The 26,738-nt window shown below is 40.8% G+C and overlaps 2 protein-coding genes across 10 annotated transcripts; both read left to right on the plus strand.

Annotated features, from left to right (window-relative positions):
* The first annotated feature begins 7,560 nt into the window (after positions 1-7,560).
* LOC109899308 (serine/threonine-protein kinase RIO3-like) lies at positions 7,561-15,641 on the plus strand. 2 transcript variants are annotated; one of them, XM_020494412.2, is made up of 13 exons: positions 7,561-7,899; positions 8,921-9,039; positions 9,305-9,447; positions 9,913-10,020; positions 10,217-10,326; positions 10,926-11,069; positions 12,255-12,382; positions 12,723-12,905; positions 13,611-13,770; positions 13,949-14,029; positions 14,159-14,248; positions 14,534-14,641; positions 14,949-15,640. In XM_020494412.2, exons 1-13 carry the CDS (start codon positions 7,864-7,866, stop codon positions 15,051-15,053), a joined length of 1,515 nt encoding a protein of 504 aa, XP_020350001.1. In that variant the 5' UTR covers positions 7,561-7,863; the 3' UTR covers positions 15,054-15,640. The 2 variants fall into 2 exon arrangements, with proteins under 2 accessions (XP_020350001.1, XP_031692113.1); XM_031836253.1 differs by lacking the exon at positions 7,561-7,899 and adding an exon at positions 8,617-8,720 and having other exon boundaries at positions 14,949-15,641.
* Positions 15,642-15,753: 112 nt separating this feature from the next.
* Positions 15,754-26,634, plus strand: LOC109899306 (regulator of MON1-CCZ1 complex-like). 8 transcript variants are annotated; one of them, XM_031836248.1, is made up of 20 exons: positions 15,754-15,884; positions 17,926-18,002; positions 18,088-18,172; positions 18,285-18,341; positions 18,470-18,556; positions 19,369-19,509; positions 19,954-20,057; positions 20,181-20,270; positions 21,054-21,159; positions 21,539-21,647; positions 21,965-22,009; positions 22,145-22,198; positions 22,870-22,998; positions 23,141-23,247; positions 23,662-23,781; positions 23,885-23,962; positions 24,307-24,451; positions 24,965-25,011; positions 25,393-25,618; positions 26,455-26,634. In XM_031836248.1, the coding sequence occupies exons 1-20, from the start codon at positions 15,882-15,884 to the stop codon at positions 26,532-26,534; spliced, it is 1,890 nt and encodes a 629-aa protein (XP_031692108.1). In that variant the 5' UTR covers positions 15,754-15,881; the 3' UTR covers positions 26,535-26,634. The 8 variants fall into 8 exon arrangements, with proteins under 8 accessions (XP_031692108.1, XP_031692109.1, XP_031692110.1 ...); XM_020494405.2 differs by lacking the exon at positions 15,754-15,884 and adding an exon at positions 15,931-16,324; XM_020494406.2 differs by lacking the exon at positions 15,754-15,884 and adding an exon at positions 15,934-16,324 and having other exon boundaries at positions 24,307-24,411; positions 24,943-25,011.
* The last annotated feature ends 104 nt before the right edge of the window (positions 26,635-26,738 follow it).

Genomic DNA, 26,738 nt, shown 5'->3' on the forward strand with positions numbered 1-26,738 from the left:
GGTAGTCAAAGGTAAGTTCTCTTTTTTTCTTTGTGTATTTTTTTGTCAATATATAGTTTTTTACGGGTTTGACAACAACAACAAAAAACATCAACACAAACTGACATGTTCAACAAAAGGGGGGGTTGTTAAATAAATAAATAATACAGATTAAGTTGGATAGAGTACAAAATGAGCAGCTCTGGTCCAGTTTGATAGAGTAGCAGTGGAAGCCTTATGAAGCTTGAGCCTTGCAGTTGACCTTACCAATATAAGAATGCTTAAAAACAGCCTGCAGCAGCAGAGTCTACACTCATTGGGAGCGGGCCCCTGAATGCTCCTGTGGTTGGCGTTGCAGTAAAAAAAAATCTATATATATTTATTACATATTTAATATATACTGTATATATAATATATACGGTATATATTTCATTAAAAAAAATATCTGACCCTGCTTGTTTCAGTGTGACACCCTGAAAGTGCAGAAAATGTCTGCTAATTAAGAAAGTCCCTCTGTCATACCACCATGGTTTGGAGGATGTCCTTGGAGACAAAGTTACATTACTGATAATCTGATTGTGACCTTATGTGTTTCTGTGTGTTCCTTGTGCAGCTGGGGTCTCAGTGGAGTCAGGGTTCATCACATGGAGAGGTTTGGAGGGAGGAAACACTCACATCAACTGTACTTGTGAACAGGACTCTGAGGCATTCCCAAAGTACCTCTTCAAAGGAGATTAAGGAATTGAAATTCTAATTAAAACCTTAAAGGTCCCTAACCAGAGTCCAGTATGAACTTATAAAGGGAGATATGCGCTATATGAAAACACAGAGAGAAGAGTCTTCACTATGACCATTGATAACCTGAACCTAGAGGATGCTGGGACATAATTGTGTGGAGTGGAATCATGGGGATTAGATAAGATGATTCAAGTCAGGCTCACTGTGGAAAGAGGTTTGTATGTGAGAGTATTACAATGCTAAATATTTTCTATGAATGGTCAAAGTTATTTTGAAACCGATCAAGGTTCATTCACATTTGTGCATTCTATTTGATTGCGCTAACTGGTTTGTGTTCTCGTGTTCAGTTTCAGGTAACTCAGTTTTAAGTATCTCACTGGTGACTGTGAGTCTGGCTGTGTTCCTAATAGTCTACAGATGGAAATGTAACAAGGAGCAAGGTATTTACACATGGAAACACACATACATATGCGCATGCTAAAGACCACACACACACAGTCACACATGCAATAAATAATTACGTGTGTTCTACAGGGTAGGTCTCTCCCAGCAGACAGAAGTCTAGCAAATAAAACACACACACAGGAAATACTGAAGGGGTGAGAATAGAATAGAGAAACCATTAAAATACTTCATAAAATGTTGTTTTCTTTGTAACCCTCTATTTTACCATTAAATTATAGTTTGTTCCAGTACAACACAACATCATTAATTACAGAATTTTTGTTGATTGGAATAAACAGTTCTATATTAATTTTGGTTTAATTTACCTTTAATAAAGCCTGTCCCTTTAAGAGTGACAGATGACTTCACAGTGAGCCTGAGCTTGCAGTGTTAATTAGCCTAACTCCCAAATTCAGCTCCCGAACTGTGTCTGTGCAGAGAATCTCCAGTTCTCTATTATTATTATTCTAACTGTTATATCCTTCAATGTGCGTGAATACAAGAACTGTGAGCACAGTATTTATTTCCTTATGTTTCCTGAAAAAGTTATCAATGTTTTAGTCATATTTCATCATTGTACAGCTATTTATGTACACATTTGTCACGCCCTGGTCTTAGTATTCTGTGTTCTCTTTATTATTTTGGTTAGGCCAGGGTGTGACATGGGTGATTTATGTGGTTTGTTTTGTCTAGGGGTTTTGTAGTTTATGGGATCGTGTTTAGTTAAGTATTCTAGGTAAGTCTATGGTTGCCTGGAGTGGTTCTCAATCAGAGGCAGGTGGTTATGGTTGTCTCTGATTGGGAACCATATTTAGGCAGCCATATTCTATGGATATTTCGTGGGTGATTGTTTCCTGTCTCTGTGTTTTGCACCAGTTAGGACTGTTTTGGTTTTTCCACGTTTTGTATAAGTATATTGTTCACGTTATCATCTTTATTAAAGATGTTCAACCATAACCACGCTGCATTTTGGTCCTCCTCTCTTTCACCAGAAGAAACCGTAACAACATTTTTATGCTAGTAAACAAACTACTGTTAGCCACAGTTTGCCTATCAATTGACTAGCTAGCTAGCTAAGATGTAGCCATTTGAAGGTTGTTTTTAAGTCACTGTATTGTTATAGCAGATACATGTTTTTTGTTTGTTATAGCTAAATATACAGTACAAATCAAAAGTTTGGACACACATACTCATTCCACGGTGTTTCTTTATTTTTACTATTTTCTACATTGAAGAAAAATAGTGAAGACATCAAAAATATGAAACAACACATATGGAATGATGTAGTAAGATTTGGAAAAGTAGCCACCCTTTGCCTGGACGACAGCTTTGCACGCCCTTTGGCATTCTCTCAACCAGCTTCATGCAGTAGTCACCTGGAATGCATTTCGATTAACAGGTGTGCCTTGTTAAAAGTTAATATGTGGAATTTCTTTCCTTAATGCGTTTGAGCCAATCAGTTGTGTTGTGACAAGGCAGGGGTGGTATACAGAAGATAGCCCTATTTGGTAAAAGACCAAGTCCATATTATGGCAAGAACAGCTCAAATAAGCAAAGAGAAATTACAGTACATCATTACTTTAAATCAAATCAAATCAAATCAAATCAAATGTATTTATATAGCCCTTCGTACATCAGCTGATATCTCAAAGTGCTGTACAGAAACCCAGCCTAAAACCCCAAACAGCAAGCAATGCAGGTGTAGAAGCACGGTGGCTAGGAAAAACTCCCTAGAAAGGCCAATACCTAGGAAGAAACCTAGAGAGGAACCAGGCTATGTGGGGTGGCCAGTCCTCTTCTGGCTGTGCCGGGTGGAGATTATAACAGAACATGGTCAAGATGTTCAATGTTCATAAATGACCAGCATGGTCGAATAATAATAAGGCAGAACAGTTGAAACTAGAGCAGCAGCACAGTCAGGTGGAAGTTGAAACTGGAGCAGCAGCATGGCCAGGTAGACTGGGGACAGCAAGGAGTCATCATGTCAGGTAGTCCTGGGGCATGGTCCTAGGGCTCAGGTCAGTTGAAACTGGAACAGCAGCATGGCCAGGTGGACTGGGGACAGCAAGGAGTCATCATGTCAGGTAGTCCTGGGGCATGGTCCTAGGGCTCAGGTCCTCCGAGAGAGAGAAAGAAAGAGAGAAGGAGAGAATTAGAGAACGCACACTTAGATTCACACAGGACACCGAATAGGACAGGAGAAGTACTCCAGATATAACAAACTGACCCCAGCCCCCCGACACATAAACTACTGCAGCATAAATACTGGAGGCTGAGACAGGAGGGGTCAGGAGACACTGTGGCCCCATCCGAGGACACCCCCGGACAGGGCCAAACAGGAAGGATATAACCCCACCCACTTTGCCAAAGCACAGCCCCCACACCACTAGAGGGATATCTTCAACCACCAACTTACCATCCTGAGACAAGGCTGAGTATAGCCCACAAAGATCTCCGCCACGGCACAACCCAAGGGGGGGGGGCGCCAACCCAGACAGGATGACCACAACAGTGAATCAACCCACTCAGGTGACGCACCCCCTCCAGGGACGGCATGAGAGAGCCCCAGCAAGCCAGTGACTCAGCCCCTGTAATAGGGTTAGAGGCAGAGAATCCCAGTGGAAAGAGGGGAACCGGCCAGGCAGAGACAGCAAGGGCGGTTCGTTGCTCCAGAGCCTTTCCGTTCACCTTCCCACTCCTGGGCCAGACTACACTCAATCATATGACCCACTGAAGAGATGAGTCTTCAGTAAAGACTTAAAGGTTGAGACCGAGTTTGCGTCTCTGACATGGGTAGGCAGACCGTTCCATAAAAATGGAGCTCTATAGGAGAAAGCCCTGCCTCCAGCTGTTTGCTTTAAGACATGAAGGTCAGTCAATGTGGAAAATGTCAAGAACATTTAAAGTTTCTTCAAGTGCAGTCACAAAACCCATCAAGCACTATGATAAAACGCCACAGGAAAGGAAGACCCAGAGTTACCTCATTAGAGTTACCAGCCTCAGAAATTGCAGCCCAAATAAATGCTTCACAGAGTTCAAGTAACAGACACATCTCAACATCAACTGTTCAGAGGAGACTGTGTGAATCAGGCCTTCATGGTTGAATTGCTGCAAAGAAACCACTACTAAAGGACATCAATAATAATAAGAGACTTGCTTGGGCTAAGAAACACGAGTAATGAACATTAGTCCGGATGAAATCCAAATGTGAGATTTTTGTCTTTGTGAGATGCAGAGTAGGTGAATGGATCATCTCCATGTGTTGGTCCCACCGTGAAGCATGGAGGAGGAAGTGTGATGGTGTGGGGGTTCTTTGCTGGTGACACTGTCTGTAATTTATTTTCAATTCAAGGCACACGTAGCCAGCATGGCTACAACAGTATTCTGCAGCGATATGCCATCCCATCTGGTTTGTGCTTAATGGGACTATCATCTGTTTTTCAACAGGACAATGACCCAACATATTTCCAGGCTGTGTAAGAGCTATTTGACCAAGAAGGAGAGTAATGAAGTGCTGCATCATATTAACTGGCCTCAACAATTACCAAACCTCAACCCAATTAAGCTGGTTTGGGATGAGTTGGACCACAGAGTGAAGGAAAAGCAGATCAGCATATGTGGGAACTCTTTCAAGACTGCTGGAAAAGCATTCCAGTTGAAGCTGTTTGAGAGAATGCAAGGAGTGTTGCAAAGCTGTCATCAAGGCAAAGGGTGGCTACCTTGAGGAATCTCAAATATAAAATCTATTTTGATTTGTTTAACACTTTTTTTGGTTATTACATGACTCCATATGTGTTATTTCATAGTTTTGATGTCTTCACTATTATTCTACAATCTAGAAAATATAAAAAATTAAGAAAAACCCTTCAATAAGTAGGTGTGTCCAAACTTTTGGCTGGTACTGTAGGTGCACACAGGCCGAGAAACAAATTCAAGGTGACAGACAGTGACATTCAATACCGCCTTGCACACTGTTGCCTGTAACTAGCTGAAATAGGGTTTAATCATTAGTCCAACAGTTGCAAACGAGAGTTTCAATTGGACAAATTCAGGTATGTTTATCCCCATTTATTCCGTTTGATTCCATTTAAGAAACATTTTTCAACAGAATCAGCTAAATGAATACATCCCTGATCACCCATAAACACTTTCATAGCAGCCACGTTGTATTCCTTATCGCATCTATGTACTCTCTTCTCTCTCCTCTCACCTTTTCCCTTCCCTTTTGGACTTGCACAACACATCAGCTGCATGTGACCAGACGAAAAAACATTTGCAAGCCAAACACACAGCCTACATCATTGTCACCATATTAGCTAAAGTAATGTCATAGTCAGCATAGCTAATAGAACTAACACATTAGTAAACCCCCTATAATCATGCAGTAACATTACAGTGTACAGTCAGTAAGCAGTGACACTGGCAGTCCCCGGTGGCAATAAATTAGTAATACCAAAAGCTTACCTTGACTTGGAAGTGTTCAGGTGTTGTGTTGGAGAGTCATAGCCAGCTAGCTAACATAGCATCCCTCTGTTTGAGCAGGGTGTTTGAGTAGGCTAAACTAGCTAGCTGCATTTGCATGCTAAGTAAGTGAAACTGAAAGTAAAAAAACAATAATAGACAATCGCTCTATTTCTATCTTACTTCTCCTTCATTTTGGAAGAAATTAATTGGTTCAAACTGTTAAACTATTGTCTTTCTCTCTCTTTGTGAGTCAACTACTCACCACATTGTATACACTGCAGTGCTAGCTAGCTGTAGATTATGCTTTCAGTACTAGATTAATTATCCAATCCTTTGATTGGGTGGACAACATGTCAGTTCATGCTGCAATCAATCAATAAAATGTATTTATAAAGCCCTTTTTACATCAACTGATGCCAGAAATTGCTATACAGAAACCAAGCCTAAAACCCCAAGCAGCAAGCAATGTAGATGTAGAAGCACAGTGGCTAGGAAATACTCGCCAGAAAGGCAGGAACCTAGGAAAAGAGGAACAAGGCTCTGAGGGGTGGCCAGTCCTCTTCTGGCTTTGCCGTGTGGAGATTATAACAGTACATGGACAAGATGTTCAAACGTTCATAGATGACCAGCAGGGTAAAATAATAATAATAATCACCGTGGTTGTAGAGGGGGCAACAGGTCAGCACCTCAGCAGTAAATGTCAGTTGGCTTTTCATAGCCAAGCATTCAGAGTTAGAGACAGCAGGTGCGGTTGAGAGAGAGAGTTAAAAACAGCAGGTCCGGGACAATGTAGCACGTCTGGTGAACAGGTCAGGGTTCCATAGCCACAGGCAGAACAGTTGAAACTGGAGCAGCAGCACGACCAGATGGACTGGGGACAGCAAGGAGTTATCGGGCCAGGTAGTCCTGAGGCATGGTCCCAGGTCTCAGGTCCTCCGGGAGGGGAGGGAGAGGGAGAGAATACTTAAATTCACACAGGACACCGGATAAGACAGGATAAATACTCCAGACATAACAGACTGACCCTAACCCCCTGACACATAAACTATTGCAGCATAAATACTGGAGGCTGAGAGAGGAGGGGTCAGGAGACATTGTGGCCCCGTCCGATGATAGCCATGGACAGGGCCAACCAAGCAGGATATAACTTCACCCACTTTTCCAAAGCACAGCCCCCACACCACTAGAGAGATATCTTCAACCACCAACTTACTACCCTGAGACAAGGCTGAGTATAGCCCACAAAGATCTCCCCCACAGCACATGCCCGAGGGGGCACCAATCCTGGACAAGAAGATCACGTCAGTGACTCAACCCACTCAAGTGACGCACCCCTCCTAGAGACGGGATGGAAGAGCACCACAAAGCCAGTGACTCAGCCCCCGTAACAGGGTTAGAATCCCGGTGGAGAGAGGGGAACCGGCCATGCAGAAACAGCAAGGACGGTTCGTTGCTCCAGTGCCTTTCCGTTCACATTCACACCCCTGGGCCAGACTACACTCAATCATAGGACCTACTGAAGAGATGAGTCTTTAATAAAGACTTTAAGGTAGGATAGGCTGACCATTCCATAACAATGGAGTTCTATAGGAGAACGCCCTGCAAGAGCTCTGATAGGCTGGAGGACGTCCTCTGAAAGTTGTCATAATTACTGTGTAAGTCTATGGAAGGGGGTGAGAACCTTCTTTGCAAAATTGTTTGTTTTAATAAATTATATGGTGATGCGATTATATTTAGTATAGTTTTTAAATGTTTTACAATTTAAATTTTTCTAAAAATCTCTGAGGAGGATGGTAGCGTTTGGAGGGGTTTTGGGGGATGGGGAGGGTCTATTAGAATGTAGTAGGGCTATTTTTATTTTATTTGAAACAAGGTACTGTGTCAGGTAGGAGGATTTTGAAATGTTGTAAACCGTGATTGGCCGCACACTCCAGCACAATGGGTGGCGGCATTCACCTTTAAGGTTGGTTTGCGGACCGCCATTATGTCATAGAAGAAGAGAAGTGACGTCATTTCCTTATTCAGGAAAAAGGTCGTCATTCAGAGAATTTGCGCTGTAGCTCTTGAAGTCTTGTTATTTTGTGACATTAACGTTTAAATCCTGTAGTGATTTGACTTAAGCTAACACATCGACATTAAAGTTTTTAATTCAGAAAGCTAACGAAAGAGACTATCGTCGTAGCCAACAACTGTCCTTGCGCAAACATTATTAACCATCAAGCCCAACATCTGACTGTCATGGATCAAATATCGATCACTGCAGAAGTACCAAAGGTGAGTTGGTTAGCTAAGATTAGGTAGTCAGTCCAACATTCTGGACATGTAAAATGGCCCTGGTCGTGGCAAGAACATAGCCTTTCAATAGTTTGTCTGTGAGAGGACATATAACATGATCTAGTTTTAAATACAGCTATAAGTGAATTGATCACATGATCTAGTTTTAAATACAGCTATAAGTGAATTGATCTAACTAACACTGGCTTAATTCATACGTTTATCAACCAATACCAGCCAAGTTTGATACTAGCTAACAGGCTGACATGCTTCAAACGTTGGCTAGTTAGACAAGTCAGGGCATGTCCCTGGCTGCCTTTTTTTATCCAGTATGGCTGACAGGTAACGTTATAGCAAAGATTTAACTAAACCAAGATAGACCACCGCTTGTCGTTTCTATTGGGAACAAATGAGTCATATAGTTCAGAAAAAGCAAGGACATTGTCCTATCGGTGGTTCTAGCACAGATGGTTCGCCGGATGTATAAATGTGAAGCATCCTTTTGGCGTTTCCACTCCCTACCAAATATGGGTAGTGAGAGGAAGCCCAGTGGCCGGCAGTTGGAGAAGATAGAACGAGATGGATTTTGGCCGACATTCTGCAAATTTTCTCAACGATTAAAATTTCTCTACAGTTCTGTTCCCCAAATTTAAATATGTTACGAACATAGTGACTTAAGTTGTAGACTTTACCTTTTGCCAAAGTTTCCCAAAAATTGCGTTGTTTAGGAAAGGCGAATTGAGTTATTGCACACGCGCACTTCACAGAGCAGGCGTTCCTTAACGGAAAAATGCAAACGTATGCTAGAACGCGCAAATGGGGTAACTTATTTGTTCCGTTTGAAACGTTTGGTTTAGTTATAAAAAATATTGGGTTATGATTAGTTTCACTAGCTTAGTAACTAGCTAATTGGTTACTGCTTAATTCAAGCACGTGGTACATAGATGTGTTCGCAAAGGGAAAAATCATGTTTTGTGTTTTGCCATTACCTAGCTAATAATGTGAATGAATGGTCCTTCAGAGTCCATGGGGTGCCACCACAACCAAGGTGGTGTGTCCCTGCTCCTTCACTGATGTCATGAGCGAGCAGCTGGCCAAGCAACTGGATGATGAAAGTCATTCTTTCCCTGATTTCTCAAAGTAAGTCCTGTTAATATCACCTGTCTGTGTTATCGATTCTCATGAACTTGTAAGGAATTTTTCAAATGACATTTTTACCATCTAGTCTAGCTGGTGTACACTTCGGTGTTAATTGTTAGTGTCACTGTAAAGAAAGAAAAGTTGCACCCTATATATGCTCCTAACAATTTAATGTGCCAACCTAATATCCTAATTGTAAGTCAAACCACTCTGACATTGGGCTATTTTTGAGAAGTATGTCCGATATCCTATGTCTCTGTTTTAGTGTCAGCGCTGCTCTGGATGCCGGTGAGGAGCGAGAGACAGACAGTGATCTGATGCTGGCTCAGATGCTGCAGATGCAGTTTGACAAGGAGTTTGACACCCAGCTACGCACAGAAGAAAGGAAGTTCAATGGCGATAGCAAACGTAAGCCTATGGACAAGTCCTATATTAAAACCATACAGGGGTTGTCGCTATACCAGTATCGCGATATCCTGAGCTATCGTGGCAATGAAACAAAACATGAAGTGGATTTAATTTCTTGGGTAAAACACTTCTAATCTTAGAAACAAAGAGCATTATGTTGTCACATTTGTTTATTTTGCAAGCTATAGCATCCACAATTTTACATGAAGTAGATTTTTATAGGACCATAGTTTTTATTTTTTGCCATGGAAAATCTGTTATCGTAGGATCGTGATACTTGTATCGTGACAACCCTACGAAGGGTTGTGCTCATTCTGCATCAAATGGAAGACATTTTCAGTAGCAATATGTTTTAAAATATTTTCTGTTTGGTACTCTTAATAAACATGACCAAGTTTCTGGAGTGTAAAAAGGAATCAATGGAATATGAAGAATTTGAGATATGATTGGTATATACTGTTGCAGTATCCATCTCCTTTGAGAACTATCGCATGGTGCACCCTTACGAGGCCAGCGGCAGCTCCGAGGATGAAGTTGATTGGCAAGATAGTTGTGACGACCCCTACAAAGCTGGTAAAGTCTATCACTTTGTCATTTTACACTACTAGTATTGTAGCTAGGTCCTATACATCTACTGTATACATGTAACAGGACAACGTCTTGCTGCATAGAATATTGGTGGCTGTTGGTCTTTTCACGATATTGGTGGTTGGTTATGTTAAAGCAATAGTTCAACTTTCTATATTCACTTTTGTTCAATGTATTCCAGACAAACCAACGATAACTCCAAGGAGAGGCTTTACTGGGAAAGGCAAGAACATCACTACTAAGCACGATGAGGTTGTGTGTGGCAGGAAGAATACTGCACGCATGGACAATGTAAGAGTTATAACAAGATAACCTTAACTAGATTTACCAAGCTACCAAGTAAACTTAAAGTTACTTTGATAAAGTAGTTCACTCCATCCAAACTACTTCGTGAAAAATTATCATATGTAAATCTGAAATGTCATTGACTACAAATTGCAAAAACATATCACTTTGGGTTCATATGTTAATAGAATGTGTAATTTAGCCTGCTAAACACAAAAACTGTTTCAAGTGAGAATTAGGTGAGTCTGACGCTGAAAAATAAAAGCTATTATTGCCAACACCCATATATTTTATTTTAGCAAAAACGTGTGTAGTTCCTGTAGTTAGTTACACCTCTACGTGGCAAAAAAGTAATTAACTACTGAAAATGCTACCTAGATTTGAATTGAGTTAAACTACCAACAAGATACTACAAAATGTAGTTAAATTCCTAGTTGAACTACATGTAGTTCACTACTCCCCAACACCGAGACATGGGTATTTAACATCATTAGCAGTTGTCTTCATTAGCTTTGAAATGTGTGGCTTGATGTGCATACAGATTGATGTGAACATATTCTGAATTGTCAGCCATTTTGAAATCACCCTCTGTCTTGGCTTCCCAGTTTGCCCCAGAGATCAATGTGGGAGATGGGCTTGGCATGGACCTGAAGCTTTCCAACCAGGTGTACAACTCCCTCAAGCAACACTGCTACTCCGAGCAGCGTCGCAGTGCACGGCTGCATGAGAAGAAGGAGCACTCCACTGCTGTGAGTTTATACAAATAGTAGTGCTGAGCGATTTACAGAAACGTTTTTTTAAAACAACAAATTGACTGATGTAGGTTCAATTACTAGAATTTGATTATTAATTTGATTTCTGAGTTCAATATCTATCTAGAGAACTGACTTTATATATATATATATATATATATAAATAACCTTTATTTAACTAGGCAATTCAGTTAAGAAATTCTTATTTACAGTGACGGCCTAGGAACAGTGGGTTAACCTCCTTGTTCAGGGGCAGAACGACAGATTTTTACCTTGTCAGCTCGGGGAATCGATCTAGCAACCTTTTGCACTAGGCTACCTGCCACCCCTAAGGCTTTAATGGGAATTGTATTTTCCAACTGGCCAATATTCTACATAGATTAGTGCATAAAATGTGGTAATTAACTACAAAGACCATAATCCATTGCTCATCTACTTGTCCGCTCTGTTTCTTTCATGCATGCTACGGACGAGTCAGAATGTGCAATTGTGAGGGAATATAGAGAGCAGCTGTTGCTTCGCGAGGTATCTCTACCTAAAAATACATGATAGTTGGTATTCAGCAGTCATAAAAGTATGACTTATTTGCTTTGAAGAACTACAAAATAGTGATTTTGTCTGACAGCATAGACAGCAGCTCTATAAAGATGAGATGATGACTTGGAATAAAATAATAGTCAAGTAAAACAAATTTAATATATACTACTTTAATAAAATATATAAGTTATGTCAATTAATGAGCAATTGTGTAAAAATTCTTTAAAGTACTAAAGTTTTTTGGGGGAGTATCTGTACTGTACTATTTATATTTTTTACCTATTTTACTTCGCTACATTCCTATAGAAAATAATGTACTTTTACGCCATTCATTTTCCCTGACACCCAAAAGTACTCATTACATTTTGAGTGCTAAGCAGGACAGGAAAATGGTCAAATTCACACTTATCAAGAGAACATCCCTACTGCCGTTGATCTGGCAGACTCACACATGCTTCCTTTGTAAATGATATCTGAGTGTTGGAGAGTTCACCACTATAGAAGTCTTTGAATTTCAAAATAACACTGTGCTAAGACTTATGCAATCAGATCTGTATTATTTTAATGTACTTTCATGCTTTCCTAATTCTCTCCTGATCCTCATGAATCTTTTTTCTTTCTTTTTTCTCCCCTTGTCTCTCTAAGGAACAAGCAGTGGACCCAAGGACCCGTCTGCTCATGTACAAAATGGTGAACGCAGGCATTCTGGAGAACATCAACGGCTGCATCAGCACTGGAAAGGAGTCTGTGGTGTTCCACGCAAATGGGGGAAGGTGAGGGTGTCATCGTGACAAGTTGTCGCAAGAACCCACACCTTGAATTGGCTGACCCAAGGTTGATTGACCCTAAAGGTGTTGTTATCTGCCTGAAGATGAGTCAGATCTGAATAGAAATTTCCCCAGCTGTGGTTGCCTAAGGTTATGGCATGACATTTACATTGTGATGACAGTCATTGACAGAGATTCTATAGCAGTAGCCTTATTTGCTATTTGTCATTAGCCATAGTTGTTTTAAAATAAACTATTACATGTTTTGGTACAGAGCTACTTCCTTAAATGTCTGTTAATTAAGTTTGTTTCAATACTGTTGCGTGTGTGTTTTTTCCTCTCCTAGCATGGAGAATAATGCTGTCCCAGATGAGTGTGTGCTCAAGGTCTTCAAGACCACACTCAACGAGTTCAAGAACCGTGACAAGTACATCAAGGATGACTACCGCTTTATAGACCGCTTCAGCAAGCTGAACCCCCGCACGATCATCCGCCTGTGGGCTGAGAAGGAGATGCACAACCTGGCTCGGTGGGTGGTGGCGATGTCACCTACACTGAGTTTACAAAACATTAAGAACACATTCTCTTTCCATGGGACTGACCAGGTGAAAGCGATGATTCCTTATTGACGTCACTTGTTAAATCCACTTCAATCAGTGTAGATGAAGGGGGGAGATGGGTTAAAGAAGGATTTTTAAACCTTGAGACAATTGAGGCATGGATTGTGAATGTGTGCTGTTCAGAGGGTGGGCAAGACAAAATATTTAAGTGCCTTTGAACCGGGTACGGTAGTAGGTTCCAGGCGCACCGTTTTGTGTCAAGAACTGCAACACTGCTGGATTTTTTTTATCAAGAAAGTTCCACCACCCAAAGGACATCCAGCCAACTTGACACAACTGGCATTCGAGTCAACATGGGCCAGCATCACTGCGGAAAGCTTTCGGCACCTTGTAGAGTCTGACGAATTAAGGATGTTCTGAGGGCAAAAGTGGTGGGGGTGTGCAACTCAATATTAGGAAGGTGTCCTTAATGTTTTGTACACTATATGGACCAACACAATTCACCTGAGTTGTATCTAAACTCAATTCAAATAACCTTTTCATGTAGTTTTTTTTATATAAAATTATCTACAGTAAATGGCCAATGGCCAACCTATAGCCATAAAAAAAAAAAAGATCCCAAAGCTCCAACTGTATGGCTCATGGTCTCTCTTTTCCCCCCTCTACTCCATCAGTATGAAGAAAGCTGGCATCCCATGCCCCGAGGTGGTGGTTCTGAAGAAGCACATCCTCGTGATGTCGTTCATTGGCAAGGACCATGTGCCGGCTCCCAAACTGAAGGAGGCCATGTTGGGCTCTGAGGACATGAAGAGGGCCTATTACCAAGTGGTTCATGTAAGTGCAGCTTTACCACCATGCACTAACATACACATGGTTCTATTGGTATATAGTTTCATACGTTTTACTAATACGCCGGGTTGTAAGTGCTAGTTCCATAGTGATGAGTGTCCACAGAGTTACCCGGATCATTATTGTGGATCACTTTGACCCCTGGATGTCTCTGTCCTTGCAGATGATGCAACAGTTGTATCAGGAGTGTAACCTCGTCCACGCTGACCTGAGTGAATACAACATGCTGTGGCATGAGGGCAAGGTACGCTATTCATCCTTTTCGTCTGAACCTTTTTTTATCCAGGTGGGTCAATCTACACATTTATTTTTACACTGGAAATTCAGGCATGAGATTCTACCTTGAGTGGTGTAATCATCTTGTCTTTTGAAGGTTTGGCTGATTGACGTGAGTCAGTCCATCGAGCCCAATCACCCTCACAGCCATGAGTTCCTATTCAGGGACTGCAGGAACGTGGCCACGGTAATTTAGCTCACAGTTATCCAAGTACTGTAGGTTTAAATTGGCTGTTATTATGTACATCTCACAGTAAATACTGACTAAAGTCCTGATTATCTGTCACAACAATTGACAATCCATTTGAATGGATAATATATTTAGCTGCCACTCCTCAAAACATGCAATGAATGTGGGTGGAAAATGAGAGAAAGTGGAAACCAATATGTAAACTATTCTTAGACCAGCTTTGTATCAGTGACAAGCTGTTGGTTTTAATATATATATATATAATTTTTTTCTTCAACGCAGTTCTTCCAGAAGGGCGGGGTGTCTGAGGCCATGAACATGTACGAGCTCTTCAATGTTGTGTCTGGGCTGCAGCTCAGTGGTGACAGCGAGGCAGAGTTCCTTGCCCAGGTCAGAAAACATTGAAGCCCATATGAGGCATTTATTTCTCTGGTGAAGATGTATGTAGTTGCATTGAATTTACAGAAATGCATTTTTCAGGCAGTTTTAAAGTGGGCTCTCATGTTATCAAGTCCCACACAGCATCAAAATCTATCATGTACTAAAGTGCCTTTTTGCTGTGGGGATGTTTATACTGGAATTTGACCCTAATCCATCAAATGAAATTGTATCAAGTGCCACAAATGCATTCGTCACAATGCTTACCAGAAACCTGGGATTAAAATAGTAATTTTCATACAAAGTTATCGTTTTCTAGATTGAGGCACTGGAGAAGATGAATGAGGACCACGTGCAGAGAAGGGGCAAGAAAATGTACAACTTCAGCGACGGAGGACCTCCCCTATTACACGACGATGATTAACAATGAGATATTAGACACCATGAATAGCTACATGGAACCTGTTTGGGTGATTGTTTGAGAGAATGGGTCGAGTAAACCCCCCCATGGTCTCAGTGAGGTATGCAAGAGGTCGAAAGGTCGCTGCATCCTAAGATGGTGTCATAGGCTTCATTGGGCTAAAGGCTCCAAACCACCTTCCATGAAATGTCAACATCTCATTCCGTTACTACGGCTGTAAATGGAATGGATGGGGATGTCTGACGGGGTACATGACAGACAATGCATCTACATGCACACACAATAATTGCTTTTTAAATTAGAGTATTAGTAACCAGCATTCATGACATTATGAACAAGTTATCTTCTCAAGTAAACTGAGCTCGAATGAAAAGGGTTTTGCATTATGTTCTGAATGAAACAAATTGTCATCCAACATTTTGATGGAGAGCCCAAAGTATCTGAATATTTTAATCATGAAAAGGTGCTGTCTTGACCGAAGACAGAATGAGTTGTTTGCATTGAGGTTCCGTTGTTCTTACAATGGAGCTGTCATGTTTGTGTACTCTCTGTAATTTCAATATTATGGTGGAAATAAATGGTAAAAATAAGTTATGTATTGTCATTTATTTTGCTTCGCTCTGGACAAATGGAGCAGAAGCTGCTGGAAGACACCAAACCACACCTACACTAGCAAATATATAACAAAAGACGTATAACAAGCAACCTTTGTGTAACTACAATCCATCCTGTAAAATGTTTTAAGGCCTCCAGAAACTACCCGTACCTTTTTTGGAGCGTTTGAGTTCAAAGTTTGACGATGGGATTTGTATTTTGAAAGGGACATTTACTATGGTAGGCGATTCGCGTGACTTACATGATTTTCAAACCGGAACTTACCCTAGAGGTTTTTGGACCTTTGTTTCGCTAGTTAGCAAGCACAGCCACTATATCAAAATGACGATGTCGTAAAAATGTATGAAAACAGAAAATGTGATGTTTGATGTTAAGGGTTATGCACAAGATTAACAGTGGGTTAAGGTTCGTTTTTATATCACATTTTAAGATGATCAAATAGGCGGGGTTTATGACTGACTAGTGACGAACCTATCTTTCGTACAAATCAGTTCTGAAATCGTTATACAGCACAAACACTTGACAACTACAAGACATCATAGCATAACTGAAAGTTCACAATGAGTGAGGAACACTACCTCGAACTTTGTGAAAACCCTGTGCAATTTGAAAATGCGTCAAGCGTCAACAATGTGTTTTTCGACGAAGCGAATAAACAGGTACAGTAGCCTAGGCTAGCTAACGTTAGTTGGCTAGTGGTTTTGGGACACATCGTATGACTAATCCAACACTCCCGATATTGTGTCCCAACGCCAGCTAGCTAGCAGGATTATGCTCTTGACACCACACTGATATAGATAGCTACTTGCTTTTAGTTAGCTCGTTTATAGCTAGCTAAATACATAATCCTTGAACTTTTAATTTTAAGACATTTACATTTCCTTTCATTCAGCAAGAACATATAGCTAACTAGATGAGGATGGCTGTCAACCGTAAAGAAGGTGTAGCCATACAGTATGACTAATTTAATATGGTCGGTAAAGTTGGTTTTATATTCACATTCAACAGACATTCGCCAAAAGCTATTTAAAATGGTTAAAATCAATAACTAATTCATTGATTGTCACAGAAACATACAACTATATATGGTTTTCTATAAATGTCTAGTATACTTTTACAACCTTTGTTTTGAATAAAAGTTCCAGTTTTTATTTGATTTGATTGAACATTTGAATCTATTGCCTAAGGAGATGGTACCATTCAGCTTGTCTGGGGATGACGAAGACGAACTTCAACAAAGCCAAAATATAAAATGATTGGAAGGGGCCTCTTGGCTGTTAAATTAGACGCATAAATAAATGACTGTTGTGCCTTGTAACTACTTTAACATGTGGAACTGTTGCACCAAAAATGCAAACATTAATTGGGCATACAATTTAAGATTGTAAACATTGTCTAACTTCATGCACTTGAAATTAACATTTCTTTAAAGTTATTGCAAATAAACGCATATTTTAACTTTTTCTGCGACTATCACTGAATTAGTTATTGATTTCTTCATCTTTAAATACAATATTGGAGATTGTATCTATTTCTATCAAATCAAAACTGGAATTTCTACTCAAAGCAAAGTTTGTAAAAGTATACTAGACATTTAGAGAATAAATCATACCTAGTTTGATGATTATGTCATAATGAGTGAAAACGGTATTGATTTATATAGCTTTACATGGCATTTTATAGATGTGATGTATTTCTATCAAGTCAAAACTGGAATTTTTACTCAAAACAAAGGTTGTAAAAGTATGATAGACATTTATAGAATAAATCATACATAGTGTGATGTTTCTGTGACAAACAGTGAATTAGTTATTGATTTATACGTCTTTAAATAGATAGATTTTTATGTATTTCTATCAAATCAAAACTGGAATTTGTATTCAAAACAGAGGTTGTAAAAGTATGCATGACATTTATAGAATAAATCATATCTAGTTTGATGATTCTGTGACAAGGTGAATTAGTTATTGATTTTTACATTTGTAAATGGCTTTTGTCGAATGTCTGTTGAATGTCTTGAATGTCCAAATGTGTGAATATAAAACCAACTTTACCTCGGTAAGTAAAGGAGGTAGACAAATTGGTTAGCTATAGTATATAGTCAACATTAACACATGTTTCTCCACTGGCAATACATTTACCAGACTAGACAAGGAGTAACCCTCAATTTTATGCATCATTCTATTGCTACCCTATCTAAATGTAATATTTACCTCCCAAATCCTTTTATATATTGAGCTTCCTCTGTTTGCCCATTCAGGTGTTTGCAGTACGATCAGGGGGTGCCACTGGGGTTGTGGTTAAAGGACCAGATGACAAAAACTCAGTTGCCTTCAGGTAACAACATTGCGCATAACTTGTGATGATAAATATTGTAAGATCAGTGATGATGATCCCATGAAAGTATGTATTTTCTTCACAGAATGGATGACAAAGGAGAGGTGAAGTGCATTAAGTTTTCGATCGGAAATAAGATTTTGGCTGTCCAGAGAACCCCAAAATCTGTGGTAAGCATTACGTAAATCATTCCTGACTCAATGAAGGTAGCCTACCTCTAAGTTATCCCAACATTGTGTTTCCATGCTGATGGCCTGACCGAAAGCCTCTGTTTTATTTTAGGATTTCATAAGCTTCATACCGGATTATCCGCATTTGGAATGCTCCCAGGAATGTAAGGTATGCAAGCATATCCAGTGTCAAATGTTTCAAGTTAAAAATAGCTGTCATTTCTACATAGGTGCAACTAAGCATGAGTCAAATCTTCTATAGTTGTGGTTTTGATATTCAAATGTTGTGATTGGCAGATGAAGAATGCCAGTATTTTGGGCTTCTGTTGGACCAACTGGAATGAAATCGTTTTCATCACTGACCAGGGAATTGAGTTCTACCAGGTAACTACACCCAATACAACACATTAGAAACACCTTTCTAATATTGAGTTGCCCCCCCACCCCATTTGCCCTCAGAACAGCCTCAATTTGTCAGGGCATGGACTCCTTTGTCGTTGGCTGGATGACTTTTGGGTGGTGGACCATTCTTGATGCACACGGGAAACTGTTGAGCGTGAAAAACCCAGCAGCGTGGCATTTCCTTACACACTTAAACCGGTTCGCCTTAAATCTTTTGTCTTGCCCATTCACCCTCTTAATGGCACACACACAATCCATGTCTCAAGGCTTAAAAATTCTCCTCCCCTTCATCTACACGGATTGAAGTGGGTTTAACAAGTGACATAAGTAAGGGATCATAGCTTTCACCTGGTCAATCTATGTCATGGAAAGAGCAGGTGTTCCAAATGTTTGATATGCTCAGTGTATATTTTACGACTCCTATTTCTTGTGATAAGGGAGCTAGTTGTTTTGTGGTTTAGGAATGTACTGTGTCCTAGATTATTGTAACACAATTGGTTGAATTGAACTTGTATTGTTCTTTTCTATACTTAAAACATTGTCACATGAAGCTTATGTGACTCGGTCATCTCAATTCAAACTACAACCACTAGAGGTCTCAATTTAACTCTGACTGTGCTATGAAGTTGGCAGATTTTGCCCTACTGTGCTGTGTAAGGTCAAATTGTACCTGGAAAAAGGATGGATGTCTACTAGGCTCCAAATGCATTCTAGAAAAATGTCTTCTTGTGCCAGTTTTTCCGACATTAGACAGATGATGAAGTGTATGTCAATGAGATGCCCGCTGTGTTTAGGTGCTTCCTGACAAACGCAGCCTGAAGCTGCTGAAGAGTCAGAGCGTCAATGTGAACTGGTACATGTACTGTCCTGAGACTGCAGTCATCCTGCTCTCTACCACCGCCCAGGGCAACGTGCTGCAGCCGTTTGCCTTCAAAGTAAGTGGTCACAACTGAGATAATAAATGTTTCAAACATGTCCACAACCGGATTTTATTTGACCTTTATTTAACTAGGCAAGTCAGTTAAGAACAAATTCTTATTTTCAATGACGGCTCTGGAACAGTGGATTAACTGCCTGTTCAGGGGCAGAACGACAGATTTGTACCTTGTCAGCTCGGGGATTTGAACTTGCAACTTTCCGCTTACTAGTCCAACCACTAGGCTACCCTGCCGCCCCATACAGTAAGATAGGATATATTCCACCAAAGCTCATGTTTATGTTTGAGAAAGCATTAGCAGCCGCAAGTTGCTGAAAATCTATTCATCAAACATTTGATAGGTTAGTGTTTCATTTGATTTGATTAAAGTGGTTGTCCAAGCTCACTGTCGTTATCTTGTTTTTGATGGTGTTAATTTACCTGTTGTTGTTTGTACCTGCAGAGTGGGACCATGTCTAAAATGCCCAAGTTTGAGATCGAGCTTCCAGTTGTTCCCAAGCCAGCCAAGCTCAATCTGACAGAGAGGGACATTGCTGTGGCCACCATGTAAGTTTGCATCTGTGTTTGAATTGAAATGTCATAGTTTGCTCGATATTCAAGTAACATTTTCAAACAACTTTTGGCAGTATTAAAAGCTAAGTGAGTTGTTCACTTTGTTTCTAATGGTAGTTACGGTCAGCTGTATGTAATGTATCTGAAGCATCACTCCAGAACTACTGACAGTCCTTGTGCTGAGGTGGTCCTCTATCAGCTACCCAGGTAAATCTTACATTTCATATAGCATATTCTTAATGGGCATTGGTCTAAACATGCTGAAATTCATACTACTAACTTAATAACAAGGTCATGCAGCAACCATATTACCCTAATATGCAGAGTTGCTAGAGACATTAATTCAACCACCTTGAAATTAAATATGTATGGTGTTATTTATGAATAGGGAATACCTGAAGGGATAAAGTGACATATTATGTCAGTCACTGTCCTGACCAATGGTTTATATATACACTAGATTACTGATAGGGGGCGCTGTGTTGAAGCCACCGTGACTCCATTTTGGCACTCCCCCACCACTGTAAACAATATTTTGGAAGCTATAGAAATGCATTTATTAATGTCTACATTCATAACTTAATGGGGAGTAGGAGCTGTCCTCCATTGGAATGAATAGAATTCTACAGTATTTCAATTACATTTTTGAAGGACACCCCCCAAAACATTGAGGAAAATGTTTTTTAGATATTTTTTTATTTTTTTGTATGTTTAGCTCACAATATAATTTTAAAGTATGCATTAAGGTGTCTGTAATATAGTAAATGCGTCAAAAACAAATGTAGACAATAAATGCATTTCTATAGCTTCCAAAATATTGTTTACAATGGTGGGGGAGTGCCAAGATGGAGTCACGGTGGCTTCAACACGGCACCCCTGGGCAATATGGCTGACCGGTGGCATCAAAGCTTCTCAATGGTTAATACATAGCATCAGAAATCTAGGGTTTATATAAGTCATTGGTCCTGACTAACAGCATGTTGTTCCCAGGGAGGGATCCTGTAAGAAGACCAACGTGTTGAAACTCAACACCACAGGGAAGTTTGCCCTCAACGTGGTGGATAACCTGGTTGTTGTGCATCATCAGAGCTCTCAGGTGAGTTCCTTTTGGCAAGAAATTGAGAGCTCGGGACTATAAGATTCTATCTGCAAAAAGATGATTCTGAGATAATTGGTTTTAAAGATCTTAACCCTCATTAGTTTGAATGGTGTCAGCAATTTTAATCTTGTATTCTTTTGAATTTAACAACATGAATTGGGGTATTTAGACTACTATATAGGTAGAGAACATTAAACAGAACAATGCTACTGTACGTCAATAACTCAATTTTGACAACAATTCAGAAAGAACCTTATAGTCCCAAGTTCGCGGCAGCCTCAAAGTTAGACAAAAAAAGACTACTATCATGTTGTTCCATATCCAATGTCCAAACATGTTCAGTCCTGAATGATATAGATAATGTCTTCTGTTTCAGACCTCCATCATATTTGATATCAAGCTGCGGGAGCCTGACTGTGCCCTGAACGTCCATCAGCCTGTGTTGCCTGGTCGCTCCATCCACCCCTACAGGATTCCCCTAACAGGTATAGGCTACGTGGATTGACTACTGTATGTGGCCATGCCGGTCCTTACCGACTGTCTGTCTGACTGGCTGAGTTTATATTTGTCTCTGTGCCTGTGTTGTCTGCCTGTCCCTCCAGTTGTCTCTCTCTGTCTGTTATTTTATTTTTTCTGCCCCCATGTGTCATACTGTGTGAGACATTACAGAACTTTCAGAACTTCACTCCCATCTGTCACTTTTGAAAACAGTTTTTTTCCTCTCCTTGCGCTCCCTTATGTTCCATCCCATGTCTCTTAAACCCATGACAGAAACAAACTTCACGTCTCCCTGTCTCCATAGGTCTTGCTGCTGTACCCACCCAGCCTCCTGTGCCTTGTGAACTCTGTATCCTTTATGAAACGCTAGTAGCTAGATGAGCTACGGCAACACTTGTGTCAATGGAATGGTATCAATGATAATTGGGACGGCTAGCATGGAGATGGTAGGTGGTGGTATTACTATGCTTCCCTTGACCTTCAGACTCCTCATCTTGGAGCGTCTTTCAACCCGATATCATCATCAGTGCAAGCGAAGGTGAGTGAGAAGAACATCCACACATCTAACCATAGACGACTATGTCCTGGCAAACTGTCTGGGTTAATTTGAACCAGAAACAACCACTTGTAGGCCTCCCCAGTGGCTCAGCGGGATTGAGGGTTTGCCCGGGGGGGGCTTTACCTGGCTCATCGCGCCCTAGCGACTCCTTGTGGCTGGCCGGGCGCCTGCAGGCTGACTGATAGTCAGTTGAACTGTGTTTTCTACGACACATTGGTGCAGCTGGCTTCCAGGTTAAGCAGCGGGTTTTAAGGAGCGAAGGTTTGGCGGGTCATGTTTTGGAGGACGCATGACTCAACCTTCACCTCTCCCGAGCCCTTTGGGGAGTTGCAGCGATGAGACAAGATCGTAATTGGATTGCAATTGGATATCACAAAATTGGGGAGAAAAATGGGGTCAAATACTAAATAAAAAAGAAACCACCACTTGTCCTTAACCCCTATTCACTGTAGATCTGATAGGAACAGATAGGTATACAGTACCTACTGTGGTAGGAGAGCCACCTCGTTCTCTGGTAGACTATGTAGAATGGTTGCCATATTGCTTGCGCCTATCCAAACTTCTCAGATCTACAGTTGGTTGTTTCCGGGTGGGGCTCAGGTTCTCTCCTGCTTGTCTGACCTGTGCTGTGTGTTCCCCTTTTGCTTCAGGGTATCTGTGGTATCTGCAGATGAAGCTGCCGCCGACCGTCAACCTCCTGCAGGACAAGGGCAAGCTGATGGACTTCCTCCTGCGTAGACGAGACTGCAAGATGGTAATCTTGTCCGTGTGTGCACAAAGTAAGACTGCCTCGTGAAACATAGGGGACACTGTTAGTTTCTGAAGCAAGCACACTAATAAAACAAGAAGTCGAGTTTGTTCATGATTAGAGAACCCCTAAACCATAGTGCCCGTAGATAGTGTTCACGCACTGTGTTTCAGTGCTCAACGGGGGAGATAAGGGAGGCTTACCAGTGGTGGCCACAGTGTTCGACAAACTCAACCAAGTTTACAAAGAGTACTTGGAGGCAGAGCAGACCTACACTGTGGTGAGTACAGTCTATGAAAACACTGCATAACGAAAGCCACACTGTTTCTAGCACAGCTGTCTTGACTGTTAGTAAGGCATGATCAGAGGGTGTATCCATGTGGATAAATGGATGTACTTCAATGATATGACTTACATTATTATAAATGCACAGAAAAGCTCATTGTGTTAGTTCACTTAAGTCATTTGAAAATCAAGGCACACAGTGAAAATATATGTAGAAGAGTAGTGATATCTCACTATTGGATATGTCTTAACAATGTTGATATGGTAATTTGAATAACACAAAGGATGTAGATGTTATAATCAGCTGAACAGATTAGAGTTTTCTCATCCGTGTTACGGCGGATCAGTAGCTCACACACGGTCTGTTTCAGTGACATGACTTTTGTTCTTTCCTGTTGATCTCTTCCAGGCTACGGAGTCTGTTCCCAGCCGAGGCAGCGCTGCTCGGGAGAGGCCCGTCCGGAGGCAGGCGGTCATCGACCAGTCAGACATGTACACCCACGTCCTGTCCTCCTTCTCTGAGAAAAAGGTGACTGTGGCAAAGCACATATTTCAATGGCTGCCTTATAATAATAATAATCTCAATTACCTGTAAGATGACTGAACATTATATTGTTTCACCCCTCCAACAGGACACGTCTCACAAGTTTATAATTGCTGTGCTGATGGAGTACATTCGCTCACTCAACCAGGTCCAGATCACCGTGCAGGTACTTGCAGAAAAGGAGCCTTTGTGGAGGCTTTATCAGAACCTATTTTGTTCTTTTATGAGTTATGGTGAGATGCCACCGTTTCATGTTGTAACATGTTGCCAGTGCTACATTAGTATACTTTATGTTCCTGTAGATCCTACATATTTATTGGTCCATATTGCCCTGGAGATAATATTGAAATATTAAGGTGCACTCTCTGTTTCCGGAGGCGAAAGGAATGCACACCTGTTTAGACAAGGTGCTGGGTAGCGGAGTAGAACACTTCAAAAAGAAAAAGAGAGCTGCACACTCTAGGACCTCAGATGCAACAATTGAATAACCATTATCTGTTTCCCCCCCAGCATTACCTGTATGAGCTGGTCATTAAGATGTTGGTTCAGCACAACCTCTTCTACATGCTCCATCAGTTCCTCCAGTACCACGTCCTCAGCGACTCCAAGCCACTGGTGAATCAGCAGTTACTACATACAGCTCAACTATTTCATGGTAGTTTGGTCCTATATTCATCAATAGCTTTTGGGTATTCAGTGGAGTAATACAACGTTTGGGACAAAGGGCTAGCAAGCTGTTCACTGAAGACGCAATGCTTCAGAATAGACCTGGGTCAAATACATTTCAAATACTTAAAATAAAAGCTTGAGCTACAGTTCATATGGTTTTCCTGGTACATTGGAAACAATAGTAAAGCCCTTTGACGTATGTGTTTGACCCAGGTCTTTCACAATTCTTACATGGTATTTAATCCAATCTAATGCGTTGGAAACTCTTCCCCTATCTACTCCTCCTGTGATCCCATTTCTCACCGGATAACTTTGTTTGAAGGATAAAAGGCATGATGTTGCTCTAATAGTGGTTGATTATTTACTCTCTCTCTCTCTCTCGTTTCATTGTTTGAGCTGACCTCAAAAAAGTTCTACAGTAAGATCTTTATTTTGATTGGTCATGGAATTACCATGTGCATCATCATTCTCTCTAAGGCCTGTTTGCTGCTGTCTCTAGAAAGCACATACCCCCCTGCACACCAGCTTTCCCTGGATATGTTGAAGGTAGAATCCCTTACTTATGCACACCCTCAAACACACACACACATTCAAACACACACACTCCCTCAAAAAACAAACACACACTGTTTAAACCGCTATCGAATATCACACAGGACATCCAAAGTCCTTTGGAGAGTTTAATATTTTTCCAGAGAATCCCATTTTAAAGTTCCATTAGTTGTATTGGTCCAGCTAATTATAGCACATAAGGAACCTTGAAGTGAACAAACTCCATTCATGGCTGAGTTATAACAATACATCTAGTTTGTTTTGTTTGAGTCAGCACAGTGATGGTTTCCCATGTGACGTTCTGATCTACAGTATGTGTGTGTGTAACATGCTGATCTATAACATCATACATCTATGTGTGTGTGTGTGTAACAGAGACTGTCCACAGCCAATGATGAGATCGTGGAGGTGCTCCTGTCCAGACAGCAGGTCCTGGGTGCGCTGCGCTTCATCCGCAGCGTGGGTGGCCACGGCAACATCTCCGCCCGTAAGTTCCTAGACGCGGCACGCCAGACGGCCGACCAGATGCTCTTCTACACCATCTTCCGGTTCTTCGAGCAGAGGAACCTGCGTCTGAGAGGCAACCCCAGCTTCAACCCAGGTGATGTGACACTACTACACTAGGTCTGCAGCTCAATTGGCCCCCTATTCCCTATGTAGTGCACTACTTTTCACCATGGCCCACATAGCAGAACACTTCATCTAGAACCACATTTTCTTTAGCCAGATGGCTTGACTTCTACACACCGATAGGTTGAATAAATTGTCTAGGAGTGACACCAGACTATGTATTTTTATGGCTCTGGTCTGACTAAATCCTTTGTAATGACCGTAGAAATAATTCTCACATGGACTCTATTCTGTGGTAGAAATGTTGGTAAAGCCGTTGTGTTCAATAATGAATGAGTGCCCTCCCTCTGTGTGATTTATATTAGATTGCCTTGACCCAAATAATAACTCTGCTAAGCCAGGAACAACAGGCATGTGCTGAAACTGTTGCTTTTCTATTCATGTGGATGCATCTATGATTGTTCCCAAGCATAAAATTCTTACCACAATTGCATGGCTTCTTTGAAACTTTGAACATGTGTGAGTGAGCGAGTAGCAGTGATTGTGAACCTTTATCCTATATGTTTCAGGTTTAATAGACACCCACATTATCAACGTAAACTGCAATCCAAGAGAATGACAAACAGCGTAGCATATACCTGTCTAAATACTGTATACAATTTTAAGAAATGTATCAATTAATAAGGACACAATGGGTACTAATGGTGAAAACACAATCGACATGTTTGCAGTGGGGTAATAAATAAACCTGGGTATAAATGACTAATTAATACATGAATAGCTAATAAATTAATTAGTCTCCACCTAGCTGCACTGGCATGTATTGACTGACCTTTGCCCTAATACTCTGTTTTGATTGGCCAATAGGTGAGCACTGTGAGGAGCATGTGGTATACTTCAAGCAAGTTTTCGGGGAGCAGGCACTCATGAAGCAAGTAACAGTTTGAGTTGAGACATATTTGATGTTATCCCACAGTCCATTAACTTATTGTAAATAATTGTTCAAATCATGCTAATAAAATCATTTGTACATATTCTAACAATCAATGGTGTATGACATGTCATGCTTGTGCATTAGTCCGCTTGACTAGACGTCCTTCTGACTAACCCTGGGTCATGCTCATTAGGGCATTCGATAGAAAACGTTTTGC

This window comes from Oncorhynchus kisutch, linkage group LG11 (assembly GCF_002021735.2).
Source record: "Oncorhynchus kisutch isolate 150728-3 linkage group LG11, Okis_V2, whole genome shotgun sequence".
Lineage (NCBI taxonomy): Eukaryota > Metazoa > Chordata > Actinopteri > Salmoniformes > Salmonidae > Oncorhynchus > Oncorhynchus kisutch.

What these genes read in the sequence shown, in the direction of transcription:
- LOC109899308 (XM_020494412.2), top strand. Translation starts at nt 7,864, where the DNA reads ATGGATCAAATATCGATCACTGCAGAAGTACCAAAG. An exon ending in TCTTTCCCTGATTTCTCAAA is followed by an intron (nt 9,040 to 9,304) that starts GTAAGTCCTGTT and finishes TCTCTGTTTTAG; the next exon opens with TGTCAGCGCTGCTCTGGATG. An exon ending in ATACTGCACGCATGGACAAT is followed by an intron (nt 10,327 to 10,925) that starts GTAAGAGTTATA and finishes TTGGCTTCCCAG; the next exon opens with TTTGCCCCAGAGATCAATGT.
- LOC109899306 (XM_020494405.2), top strand. Translation starts at nt 16,226, where the DNA reads ATGAGTGAGGAACACTACCTCGAACTTTGTGAAAACCCTGTGCAATTT. An exon ending in TGCAGCCGTTTGCCTTCAAA is followed by an intron (nt 19,510 to 19,953) that starts GTAAGTGGTCAC and finishes TTGTACCTGCAG; the next exon opens with AGTGGGACCATGTCTAAAAT. An exon ending in TTTCCCTGGATATGTTGAAG is followed by an intron (nt 25,012 to 25,392) that starts GTAGAATCCCTT and finishes TGTGTGTAACAG; the next exon opens with AGACTGTCCACAGCCAATGA.